Source organism: Leuresthes tenuis, unplaced genomic scaffold, assembly GCF_036924035.1.
Source record: "Leuresthes tenuis unplaced genomic scaffold, fLeuTen1.0.hap1 SCAF_10, whole genome shotgun sequence".
In the NCBI taxonomy this organism is placed as follows: Eukaryota; Metazoa; Chordata; class Actinopteri; order Atheriniformes; family Atherinopsidae; genus Leuresthes; species Leuresthes tenuis.
In genome coordinates this window covers 17,337,631-17,350,821 of record NW_027325364.1, presented here as the reverse complement: position 1 = coordinate 17,350,821, position 13,191 = coordinate 17,337,631, and the positions used below count along the sequence as shown (strand labels likewise).

Sequence of the window (13,191 nt, the reverse complement as noted above, 5' to 3'; positions counted from 1 at the left end):
ATGCACAAACGGTATCGACCTTTTTTTTAAACCAGAGCATCTGCAGTTATCTGCAGAGACAGTGAACGGAGGAGAAAAGAAAGCGCGATACGAAGAAAACGGAGAGGCGGTGAGGAAAAGACACGGTTTACCTTTGACGATGAGCTCAGCAAAGTTGGAGACCCCCGAGCCCCTGGAGGACTGAGTGACACAGCGGTAAAGGTCTTGATCAGAACGCTGAGCGCCATCTAGCTGGAAAGACACCACGAAGCGCCGATGACTCAGGTGCTTGACTGACGCCATTGTTAAAATGTCCCCATTGTGCCTCTGGAAAGCAGGAAAGGACAGGGTCAGAGAAAACAGGACGGGTCATCATGTACTCCTCACACACACACAAACAAGTGTATGTCATCTCATTCAGGCTGGTCACCGCACAGAAACACAGACTGACACTCAAGGCTTGGATCTGTTCTGTAGCCGTATGCAAATTTCCATGAGGTTGGGGAGAATTTACGACCAGCGGATTTGAATTAAAGGCTCAGATATCCTGACTGCCGACTCCTTCTACGGGACAAGCTGTCAAAACCCAAGATGTTCCACGTCCCATAATCCAGCATGATAAAGTCTCTTCATTATACCTTCCCCGCTTGCATGATAAATGCCCACATCTCTTCGACACAGTGTCCCCTATTTGTAATGCAGGCCTGAAGGTCAGCGGAATACAAATGTTTTCTCATGCTGAGCAGCACTCACCATGACTGGAAGCTGATATTCAGTCATAAAATTGGAGGATGACCCTTTAGGCTCTGAAGCAGCCTGCATGACTCATTTAGTAAAAAAAAAACTATCAATAATTGGTTACTTCAAAGACACGGGCGGGCCTAATACAATTGGTATTAGTGTGGCTATTAAATAGTATGTCTCCCATCTTTTTTTTTTACTTTTTTTTTTGGCTCTCTTTTTTCCTGTACACCTTTTCTTCCATCTTTTTGCACTGCGACCATGCCATTCAAATGCTAATTTACCATGCCGTCTGTGTCTATCATCATATACAGCCCATTCTCATACATACAAAACCCAATCTCTTACAATAACGCAGGCTCACACACACAATCCGTTCCTATTGCTGTAGTTGTACACAGTTATTGCCCAGTGAACTCCCGGCACACCGAGCTAATAATGTAACAATGCACACTTGAGTTATTGCCGTATGGGTCAGTTCCAATTAGAGCTGTGTGATTAAAAAGGAGAATTGTCCGATTGTGTACTATTTAATTAGAATTGCGGGACCATCTAAGTGATTGAATCTTGCATTGTGACAACCGGGCATGCTTTAATAAAAACAAATGAAATCTTGTTAAAATAATACCGATTATGGGGGGTAATGAATGTCATGAGTGTCCTTCCCTAATGGAGCTAATTCACAAATTCAGTCGTCCTCGGCATGCCACATTATTCAGGCAAAACATTTAACTGCTCGGCAGTTGGAACTGGGAGGCAGACTGGCTTTAATTCATCAAGGTTTAATCAGTTTAGAGCAAACGCTAAGAGATGAATAAAGCAGAGAGTTTGGCCTTTGGTTTAAATCTAAAAGGACGAGAGATGGGGAGGAATAGCTGCTCGTTTGAGCATAAAGCAGAGGATTTAAAAGCAGCAACAAGAGATAAACAAAGTGAGTCGGGCCTTTAAGTGAGAAAAATAGTGAAAGCGCAGAAGGGAAAGAGATGAAGAGTCAAATAAATGTTTCTCTTCATTTTCTTTTATTGTTGCTTCTCCTCACCGTTGCATGGTGAGGGGCATTTCTCCCATAGTTCCACACCATTAAAACGACTAGCATCTGTCAAGCCCACACTGTCGGCACAAAACACACAGAATATCTGACGGGGTTTTTCTTTTTTTTTTCTCCTCGTGTTTTCAGGCTATTCACTTTGTGTGAAGTCGTGCATATGAGCCGCCATACTTTTGATCTGTCGGCTTTTGCACAACCCAAAGCAAGTCAGCGGGCTGGGATCAACAGGGAGGTCTTTGGCCTGGGCTGGGCCGTCTTGGCTTCTGTTCTACCCCTCATCTGAGGCGCTCGAAGCAAACCGCTGACCACAAAAACCTCAGACCGACCCTTTGCAAACAAACACATAAGCACACAGCCGTTGATTAGGGTTAAGCAGACAACAAACCCTGAAGCCACAGGAAAGTCTAAATAAAACTTAATCACACCTTCCTCTGTCCTCCCTGCATCTTTATTGCCTCCCTTTGGCCACCTAGCTATTGGATTGCAGAGCGGAGGCAGAAGAAATCAGGACAAGCGCGAGATCCCTCCATGTTAGCAAAATAATCTGGTTGTGCCTAATTGGCGAGGAGAGGACAAAATGATCTGTTAAGTTGGCCTACATGAGCTGCCAAGACTGATCTGCAGCTGTTACAGCAAAAAACAACCAACACAACTGGCACACAACGCAAAAATACGGATTCGTGCTGATATGAAGAACGGCACTGAGAGAGGACAGCTGAAGAAGAAAGAAAGGGAAGTGAAGCATTCCAGTGGCCTGGAGATCTCATTACAGCAGGCGTCTGTACAGTTATGTCAGCTAATTACCCAAAGCGTTTGTCTTCATTCTTGTGCCGCGACCAAGTGGGCGGTGGTTCAAAGAGGTGCGAACGAGGACACGTCAATTACCTAAATCACATGCCTCCTAGTTTTAAACAATAAAGTGGGCTTGCCGAGGTCAACCATGATTGCCACTGGCTGTGCTCTGTGGCGACATGTTGGCATGAGCCGTCGATGTGTGGCTGCACAGTGACTGCAGCTCGAGGCGAGAAAAAGAAAAGGAAAGCCCTACAGCAACCATATCTGGTTCTATAATCAGGACCATGTGATCACGTGATCTTTGATCCCCCTCCAGAAGTATGGATTTTTACATAGTAAGCCATTGTGGATGAAAGAATTATGACTACAACAGAGCCTATAATCTGGATAAATGTAGTGATGAAAGCTGAGGAATCCTACAAGAAAAGCAACTTTTCAAAGGCAGCGGAGTTAAGAGGCTTCAAGGCTTGTGCAGCTGTCAAAGCATTCAACCTCTGTGTACCATCTTTACTGAAGCGCTTACAATACTGGGGGCATGAAATGATTCAAAAACAATGACAACCTTGCTGCGCTGGTTGTTTAGGGTCACATGTTCCACTTACCAGATTGTAATTTGGAATGAAATCTTCAAATTAACCTAATGATTCGCTTCACTGAGCAGGCCTACGCGGCTTGGCTTATGCCCCAGAACCAGAGCCCCCGTTTGAAGTGACAGTTAAAACTTCTTGCTGGAAAGTCGATCACGTGACCAAAAGGGAAAATGACGAAAAATAAACAAACATAAGGAGACTTAAGGAGAATATACAGAAACATAAGGAGAATAAGCCAGAAGACAGATGCATTTTCACTAGTTGTGCATTGAGTCTGAATGTTTTTTTCTATCTTTTAAGTAGAATGTGGTGCCTTCTGCTTATTCTGTATGTGCCAAAGGTTCCTTTAAGCCCTTTCAGACCAAACTGTTCTACATAAACCCTGGTGGTGCCTTGAGAACTGGGGAGAACCTCAAAGGGCTTTTTTCTGCTCGTACTGGCACCACAGATAGGAACACGGAAGTGACGTAAAGGATGGCTGGCACAGATTGGCATTTCTTCCGTCAGACATGGGCTCAAAAATGCCTCGGCTTCGCTGTTGGTCCACTCCCCTTGTTTAATTACCAGGGCTGATGTCGAGAGACTTTAAAATGTTGGATGCCAGAACTGAATTCACTTGTTCGATTGGGGACGAGCTCAGAAGCAGGAGCTACAAAAAAGTGCCCACAAACGCAGTTCTACAAAAGGTAAAACCTCAGCATACTCGCACACACCTGCCCCAGACACACAGGTTCCTTTAGCAATAAACTCCACCATGAAACCACTGACCTCCAGCAGGAACTTCTCAGCCTCTGAGGCCCTTCCAGCAGCAACGCACTGGAAAGTGGCATTTTGCCCAGCGTTGACCTCCTCGTCTCCCAGCCTGGAGAAGTGCGGCGCTTTATCTAAGGAGACAGACAGAGAAGGAAACATTGTGATCTGAAAAGACTGCAATACTTTTTAAATCACTCACAATGTCATTCAGCAAGTTTTCTGTCTGGTTGTTCAAACGCTAAAATAGGAATTTCAAGCACCTCTGTTTTAGAGAGCAGCTAGCTCTGGCGATTGGTCATTTATAACTCACTGGATGTCACCGCCATTCATCAAATACAATAAATCAGTTTTCTTTTAGTTGATGGTTTGTGAGACTTTTGTTCTTCCCCAGCCTCTATTCATGTGCTTCTCATGAGGTTCAGCATGCTCAATATTCTTAACCATCTGCAAAATCTGCCGCTGCAAGGACTCAACAATAAATGGAAGAAAACAAAACTTAGAAAAAGAATATTTCACTTTTTGGTGGAGGACTGAGGTTGGAATATAGTCAGTTTCCTTTTAACAGATCAAACTGTCTGTCATGTGATTTCAATGAGACGGAAATTCTCCAACTGACAAACAAACTAATTCCATCTATAGACGAGCACAATGTAGGAGTGAGTTTGCAGAAGAGAAGCCACAGAGTGAGCATCATCCCTCCACGGTTTGACTGATAATATCCCAGCATGCCGTGCGTAGCTGCCAATGAGTCAGTGTGTGGGAGCAGCCCTCTCACCCAACTCTACGATTAACAACAGAGGAGGGAGAACTAAACCCCTATGGAGCCAAATCACTGGGTGAACGCCGGCAGCGTTGCCAGCCTGCGAAACGGGGGTAGGGCGAGTCACCGTGTCACTCCAAATGATTGACAGGAGGACAAGGCAGAGCAACTGTGACGCCGGAGCATCTTAGGGGAAAAACAAATGTTTGGGTCGCACTCATCTCCTGGCTGGTCTCGCACAACGTTGCGCTGCTGTCCTTCGGAAAAGGAGATGACAATTTCTTGATCTCGTTTGTGTAGAGCAAGAAGGGTAAAGCGCTTGAATTTGTACCTCGCGTGTGTCCACGTTTTCCCTCGAGCATCTCTCCCTCCTAAGGATACTTCATAATTCATGCCTGAGAGCCAAGCATTCAGTAAACAAACACCGAAATGAGTGCGAGAGGAAAGGAACACGCCCTGCAGTTGGCTCGAGCTGCAGTCTCACCGCTAAATGTGTCAGATCTTATCCTCAGGACTCTTTAGCGCGATAAATATTTCATTGGACTGCAACATCGGTATCAGAGTCAAAAGACTGCGACTCAGGAGAATACGACCGAAATGTCAACCGCGCTTTAACCAGCATTAATAATGAGGACATTTTTTTTTTTTAAAGTTTATTCTATCTTTTACTATGCAGCACTTCCCTTTGGCTTCTCCCTCTTTCTTCTTGCCCCCCACACTCCTCGCTGCCAAGTGATGCGAGCTGGCCATGTGCCACATCATAAGGCGTGCTCGGGTCCTGATGAGAGTCTTAATTATTTAATGGCCACAGTGGGAGCATTGAGAAGATGCCATCTGCTGTGTCTGGGAGTAACAGGGTGGCCGACAGAGTGGTATGCATACAGTGAGGGGGCTACCCAATCTCACAGCTGGTGTTTGTTTCCAAAAATCACCTGGCGGTATCCTCTGTAACGTGGCGACCCTGAAAAGTCCATCTCAATCAGAATCAAAACGCCCCCAATGTAATTACAAAGGTAAAAAAAAAAAAAGGGAGATAGCAGTGATCCCCGTGAGAAAGAAATATCCTTCAAGCAGCTCTGCAAGTCAGCCAGAGGCAGTGTGGACCATTGGTGTTAAATGTGCTGACAGGAGGCCTTGTGTTCAGCTGTGGGCTTGCACGGGAGAGTGTAAGTGACAGTGAGAGGCTTTGTCCAGGTATTAAGCTCAGGGGTCTCGGTTACTCCGTTTTAGACAAGGTCCTCTGGGACTGAGAACACACTCGACTGCTACACTCGCTTTTCCACAACTGACACAAAAAGCCCCTCTGCTGCAGGCAGCCGCTCGCAATGAAGAAGAGAGGGCAGTCTCACAAAGCTTCAGAAATTAACGCTTGATGGGAAACCCCTCTGTACAAAAGCGTGACACGTGCCCAGAAGCTGCCTCTGCTCCGCCACGATAGGACCTGAAATGTAAGAGCCTTCAGAGAGGGCAGTGGAGATTACACTGGTTACGGTATATGTTTGGCCATTAAAGCACACTGGAGGCAAAATGACAGGTGTGATCTCAGGTGGAAGAGAGTGTTGGCATTTGGTTTGGCCCGTGTTTCAAAAGTGCCGCCGCCGCCGCAGGTCAACCTGCAGAGCTAATGTAAAAGGTCAACCGGTCGTTACTCTTCTCCTAATCCCATTTATGTTTCATGCTGCTTTGAAATACACTTTTCCCCCAACAGATCACTAAATACCTCTTTCCTGCAGCACATTGTGAAATTGCAACCCATTGTAAGAAGTGGCACTTACAGCACGGATAGTTGAGCACCATGATGTCATCTAAGGCAATGTAGCCTCGCCGTTCTCTGGAAACTGTTGCCTCGATCAGCACCTGTAAAAAAAAAAAAACGAGCATTAATATATGATGAGCGGATCTGAACGAGCAGATAGTACTTATGACTGACCCCATGCTCTCGCGGCTCCAGTGTAAGCACAGGTTTCTAAAGACCACTGAGGGTTGAGTGAACTGTATTGCTCTTGTTGCCTTGGTGACAGACACATTAATTGCAAACTATACCATTGCACACCTGCTGACCCAAAAACAAAGGCCTTAGACAATGAGAGAACTAGGCGAAATGCAGAGGCATCAAAGCAGAGATGGATAAGTTTAGTCTCAGTCCGCAGGGCCATGGGAAATAATTGCTTTATCACGAAGCCCACAACGGTGGCGCCTGAGTCGTGAGCCCCATCCTAGATTCAGGGCACAGGCTGCTGTGAAGCCATAACAGCAGATAATACCGCTTGCACAAGGCCACGAGACTCGGGGGAGGACAAACTTCCATTCTGTCCTCTGGAACAATAAGCTAGATGAGCAGTGGGTTCTCATGAAACCTAATCAATATCAAATCACCATCCTCAGTAATAGTGGGAGACTTATGAGACACAGAGGTGATGTTTGTTTTCGCCGCACCAAGGACAGTCTTCCATCCACATGTTTGATCAAAGGGCAACTGTGAGTTATTGTTGCTCATCACAGGACCAAATGATTACTACATGGTTCCTATAACTGGGTCTTGATTTTCACTGAGGTCAACACACTCCCACACACATTCAAACTCTATCGTATCCTGACAGGTACTAATGTCTGTCTTTGGTTTAGGGTAGATTGATTGGGGAGGTTATTGTCTTCTTTTTTGTTGCTCAACCAAGAAACAGAAGACTGTCTACGGGGTTGAGTATTCGACCTGGAAGCAGGTTTATTTACTCTATATCATAAGTTTCAGACACAAAGGCAATTCAAATTGCTTTTCAGAACCTATTAGGATGTCTTTTGAAGGAAAAGCAGGAACATTTTCTTTGCTATACCCATTTTATAGAGTTGTGCAGCAGTCCCTGACCTGCCCTTGTAACTCCTGCATTACACAGTCCCTTTAATTCTCGCTTCTTTTCCTTCTTTTTCATGAAAAAGAAATCAAATGTAAGGGAGAAAAAAAAATCAATCAAAATGAGAGTAGAACAGATATGAGAATCAATTGGAGATTTTTAAAAAAATAACTTTATCGAGGCTAAGGGAAACCGCAGGATGTTGGTAGAAATATCTGGAAAGAAAGCTGGTGAGTATTCCTTTAAACTTTAAATCCACCAGTTCGGATTTGATACCAGCGTTTCAGTGCCAATATTGCGATATCACTGAGATGAGGTATTCGTGTTTTTTCTTTAAAAACTCTGATAGACACGCAGATTATCGATTGTTCTGGCGACAGACAAACCTGGATGTGCGGGACTCTTAAAGGCGCCCCTCAGGGACGCGTCACGGAGGGATGTGAAAACTGCACAGACTGTGAGACAGAAGGGGGAGGCTTTGGGCTAATGGAGGGATAGGAAAAGTGAGAGGGGAGGCATGAGGGAAGGTCTCGGTGTCTTGGTAAGGACAGCCTACTACTAGAGAAACACTTGAGTCTAATTCCCTTGTGCCGGCATACATTTTTCTCTTTTGTCTGGGGCTGGAAGGTGTGACCGCTCTTAAAAGGTGATATTAACGTTTCCCTGTTTTCATCATTTCCCCCCTCTGTTTTCCTGTCTGTGCAGGATCGACTTATCTTACTTCATTATTTCCAGGTTTCCGTGTCTCGCATCTAAGACTATACTGTGCTGGTAAGACCCTCATCCCTCCCTTTTTACAAGCTTGAAAATACAAAATTAACAACAGTGATTAAGGCACAATCTACCTCAGTACGTTGACCTGAATTAGCTGCGTAAACACTCAGGGCCATGCCATTAGACTGGCATCGAAATTAGCCAGAAAAACTGATTAAACTTAATGGTACACAAGCAGAGAGAGAGAGAGAGAGAGAAAAAAAACATCTTGAAAGTCTAATTGAGGCTGTTATTACTCTCTGCTGAGCTAAAGTGCTGAACAGATTGATCGCTGGTTAAGCCCAAGTCTTCTTAGCCATTAGGAGAGAAGGTTATTAAGGGGGAGCATTTCGGAGCATTTGTTTCAATAAACAACATTCCGCGATTTTTATTGAAAGCCACTTTGCCAACGAAAGTTTAAAAATGCTCAAGCTTTAGTCTAACAAGCTGTTACTTTCCTTCCGCAAAAAAAGTGAAAATGCAGGAAACTAAAAAAGCGCGTCACGAACTGATTTACAACAGATATAAAATGCACATCGCCGGAGCATATTACATCACTCTGTAATATTGTTTTTTTAGAGGAAGCTGTAACGTGTACAAATCAAGAGAGGATTTATCCAGCCCTGTAAACCAGCCTGTATCTTTCACCGATCAGGAGACGCCGTTAAACACACACACATACATTAAACACACACACATACGTTAAACACACACACATACATTAAACACACACACACATACGTTAAACACACACACATACATTAAACACACACACACATACGTTAAACACACACACATACATTAAACACACACACACATACGTTAAACACACACACATACATTAAACACACACACACATACGTTAAACACACACACATACATTAAACACACACGCATACATTAAACACACACACATACATTAAACACACACACATACGTTAAACACACACACATACATTAAACACACACACATACGTTAAACACACACACATACATTAAACACACACACATACGTTAAACACACACACATACATTAAACACACACACATACATTAAACACACACACATACATTAAACACACACACATACGTTAAACACACACACATACATTAAACACACACACATACATTAAACACACACACATACGTTAAACACACACACATACGTTAAACACACACACATACATTAAACACACACACATACATTAAACACACACACATACATTAAACACACACACATACGTTAAACACACACACATACATTAAACACACACACACATACATTAAACACACACACATACGTTAAACACACACACATACGTTAAACACACACACATACATTAAACACACACACATACATTAAACACACACACATACATTAAACACACACACATACATTAAACACAGCTTTCACACACTATTTTATAGTCGGTCGGATTACATTTAGAAGAACTCCTTACAAAATTTGACTCAGGTGGAAATGCCAAAGGGTAGCAGTCATGTCTGAGATCGCAGGATAAATGTGTGGCCTCCGTCGTATTTCACAGAACATTTTTTTCCAGTTGCCATGGGCTCAGCTTGGAGGACTCAGGCGACCGTGCAGCAGGGGGAAAGAGACGGGATATGATAAAGCTGGGACATGAGGAGTCTTGTTTACGAGCCTTTCGACGTGCAACGGGCTGGTTTCTTTTAAAGAAACTAATCTAACAAGTAAACAAGATGGCACCATGGGAAACATTATGTGGATTTAAGAGATCCCGCTAAACAGGCCAGAATAATCCAGTCTGTACATCTGATCTATTTCCCTCTTTGTACCGACTTAATACTGACTTCAGGGGACATTTAATCTTTTTGGGAAATGGCAAAAGTGCCACCGGAAAAGCCATTGTGTCATAACAATGTAAGAGAAAGGGGACAAAATCCACCAGAGTCTTTGTTGCCTGCGAAATAACAGTCTGGTGCTTCATTGGAGCTGAGCAGCACTGTGTCTTCTGGTCTTTTTCATCTTTTTGAGCCCTTTCGGGCCGACTTACAGCAGGCTGATGCCTGGTTGTTCTTGCGATTGTGGCCACATGAACTGCTGTTAAAACAACAGACATGAAACATTCATCATCTTGTCCCAATGTGTTTGCTATTCATCCATCCATCCCTTATCTGCCACTTATTCAGGACCAGTTTGCAGGGACAGCAGTCTGAGCAGAGATCCCCAGCGTCGCCCCACAGGCGTCCATAAGGCATCCAGACCAGATGCCCAGACACCTCAACTGGCTGCAGTGGCTCCTGAGCCTCTCCTATATGACTGAGCTCCATCTCGCTATCCCTCAGGGTGAGCTCAGCCGCCTCCATGGGAATATTAATTTCAGCCGCTTGTATTTTCAATCTCATTCTTTCAATCACAACCCACAGCTCAAGAACATAAGCGAGGGCTCGGGCACAAATTGACTGATAAATCAATAGCTCTGCCATTCTGGCTCCGGTCTCTCTTCACAACCACAGACTTGTGCTCTGTGCTTTCCCTCCACTCCTGAACAAGGCCCTGCTTGAGGCATGAACCTACTCTCCACCAGTAAAAGGGTAATCCGCCCTTTTCCAAGCCAGAACCACGGACATGCTGACTTTCATCCCGGCCGATGCAGGCTCGATGAAACCAACAGGACCACATCATCTGCAAAGAGCAAGCCTTGGCTGTTGTTTTGTAAGAAATCTAGAGTTTTGGCTTTAATGTTGACGCTACTTTAAAGCACACCACCTTTGTAAACTAGATTAAAAAGCATGCCCCTTCTATGGATACAGCCGAGCAGGACAATGTGCTCCATTACGCCGCAAAAACTGCTCCGGGACGGATTGAGGAGCGGATGTGGCGTCCAAAACCAAGAATGTGCAGGATGTACCAAGGCAAGCCCAATCCACAGAGTACTCACCTCACAACCCACAAGACTTAAAGATTACGCTCAACAAATGACACCCCAGACGCCCCAATGGATCACAGCTGTTCAGGCTGGGCATGACAGCGCCAGGCAGCTGGTTTTCATGTTGCAGCTGACCGCTGTTAAAGTCTACACATAGCTACCAGGCAAAAACCTGCCAACCTGTTCTATTCAACGTAATCTGACTGCTCGTATTAGCCGCGGTTCAGGAATACACGTCCGCACCAAACTGAAGCTGTCGATCTCGTCCCACGGTGTCTTACAATGAAGTCTGAACGGCACAGTCTCATTTCATGGTCAGATCCCACGAGGGGAGATAACTAGATAACTTTCTCAAAGCATTGAAGCGATACTTTTCTTCTTCTTCTTCTTTTTTAAATTAGGAAAGATTGCAACAAGTACTATCAGCTTTAAGCAACAATACCTTCAGCAGGTAAGGGGTAGTGAAAGAGGAACAAATAGGACACACAGTATCAACATGTGGAAAAAGGTAATGCAAGACAAGTGAGAAGAAAGTCTGATGAAGTTTCTGACATTTGAGATGAATAAGTCAGAAAGTGAGAGACAGAAAAGAGAGGGAGCCTGTCTCTGGCTGCAGTTGGCAGTCTTGGTGGGCTGGATAACATCTTTAATATTTGATAACAGGGTTCTCCAGGTACTGCAAACACTTCTACCAATAAGAAGCAGACAGATTTATGGTTATACACTCCACGCTCATATGACATCTTCTATCGAGGCACCTCAAGGTGATCTTATATTTCCACCTCAGAATCCATTCAGTTCACACCGGCAACTCTCGCATGAATATAAAAGGGAGCCTGATGAGAGATTACAACTGAGAAAAATATCGATCAACAAATAAAGTGTGAATATGTACGCATTGGCAAAAAAAAACAACCCCTCCACAGTGATAAAATCTCCAAGCATTCACGCAGAATGTAATCAAGAAAATAATTTGGAATCAGCAGGCAGGTGAACAAATAAGATTGAGTAGATTTTTTTTTTTTTGGCGTTCAGCCCATTAATCCCTTTCGTTCTGGCGATTATCTGAGCATTTCGCAGGCTCTTTTTAATTACATTCGACAATGACATTTTCAGAACACAAACAACAACCGTGTGTGCCGTAAACAAGGTATTTCATTACACCCAAAATCGGGAAACAAGCATCCCTGAGTGTTATCTCCCATCTGTATCTGTGCAGTGCAAAAGGCTACACTGACATTTTGTAAACATGTGCTGCAGGCAAGGAACTAGGTGCTCTAATATGCGCTGAAATCCAATAAGGCAGAAAAAGTTGCGGATTTGAAAGCTGTCTCTGAAATGATATGTATTCTCCAGGAATTCATTTCACTCCAGTGGAAATGATAAAGTGTGAGTCCTCCGCTTTGAAAGGGTGCTTTACTTGTTTAAAGAGTAAATCAGCCTGCCGATCACAAATCCGATGGTTGGCTGTATTAGACTTGCTGATATAAGAAAAATCCCTCATCTAAAATCACATAAGCTGCAGTCAACCTGCTTTGGAGCAAAAAAAAAAAAAAAAAACTCAGGGAGAACTGTTCTCAAGCAAAGCTAGCTCTGACGGATTTCCATTGTTCTCCTCTCTTTGTGTTTATCTCTCCGTTTCATTTGTGGGTTAACACCAGGAGATGGCGAGCACTAAAGAAAACACCCAGCCTAACCCCCCCCTATTCCCCCCTCTGTGTTTTGTCTGTTTAAAAGGCAGCAGCGGCGAGCTGCTACAGGAGACTCGCTGTCATTCCACAGTGATGAGGTTTTTGACTGCTGAGGGATTAGCAATGTAAGCCGGGGTATATGTGACTTTGTGGGGGCAGTTTGTTTTGCTTCTTTTGTACTCAAGAGGCAGTATGAGGTCAGCTGAATTAGAGCTAAACAAAGAAAAGAAAGAAAAAAAACGTAGTCTTTTATTTCCTCTCAGGCTGCAATAGGATACATTTGCTCTATAATGTTGCCAGCACCTGGTGATCAAATACCAGATA

General features: G+C 44.1%; 1 protein-coding gene across 4 annotated transcripts in view; it reads right to left on the bottom strand.

Moving 5' to 3' along the window:
• Nucleotides 1–13,191, bottom strand: part of ptprub (protein tyrosine phosphatase receptor type Ub) — a 160,511-nt gene that overhangs the window by 60,259 nt on the left and 87,061 nt on the right. For all 4 annotated transcript variants that reach the window (XM_072394486.1, XM_072394487.1, XM_072394488.1 and 1 more), the window contains exons 4-6: nt 6,442–6,523; nt 3,922–4,037; nt 132–306 (exon numbers count right to left, since the gene is read on the bottom strand). In XM_072394486.1, the coding sequence (XP_072250587.1) occupies nt 132–306; nt 3,922–4,037; nt 6,442–6,523 (373 nt within the window). The remainder of the gene's footprint in view (nt 1–131; nt 307–3,921; nt 4,038–6,441; nt 6,524–13,191) is intronic.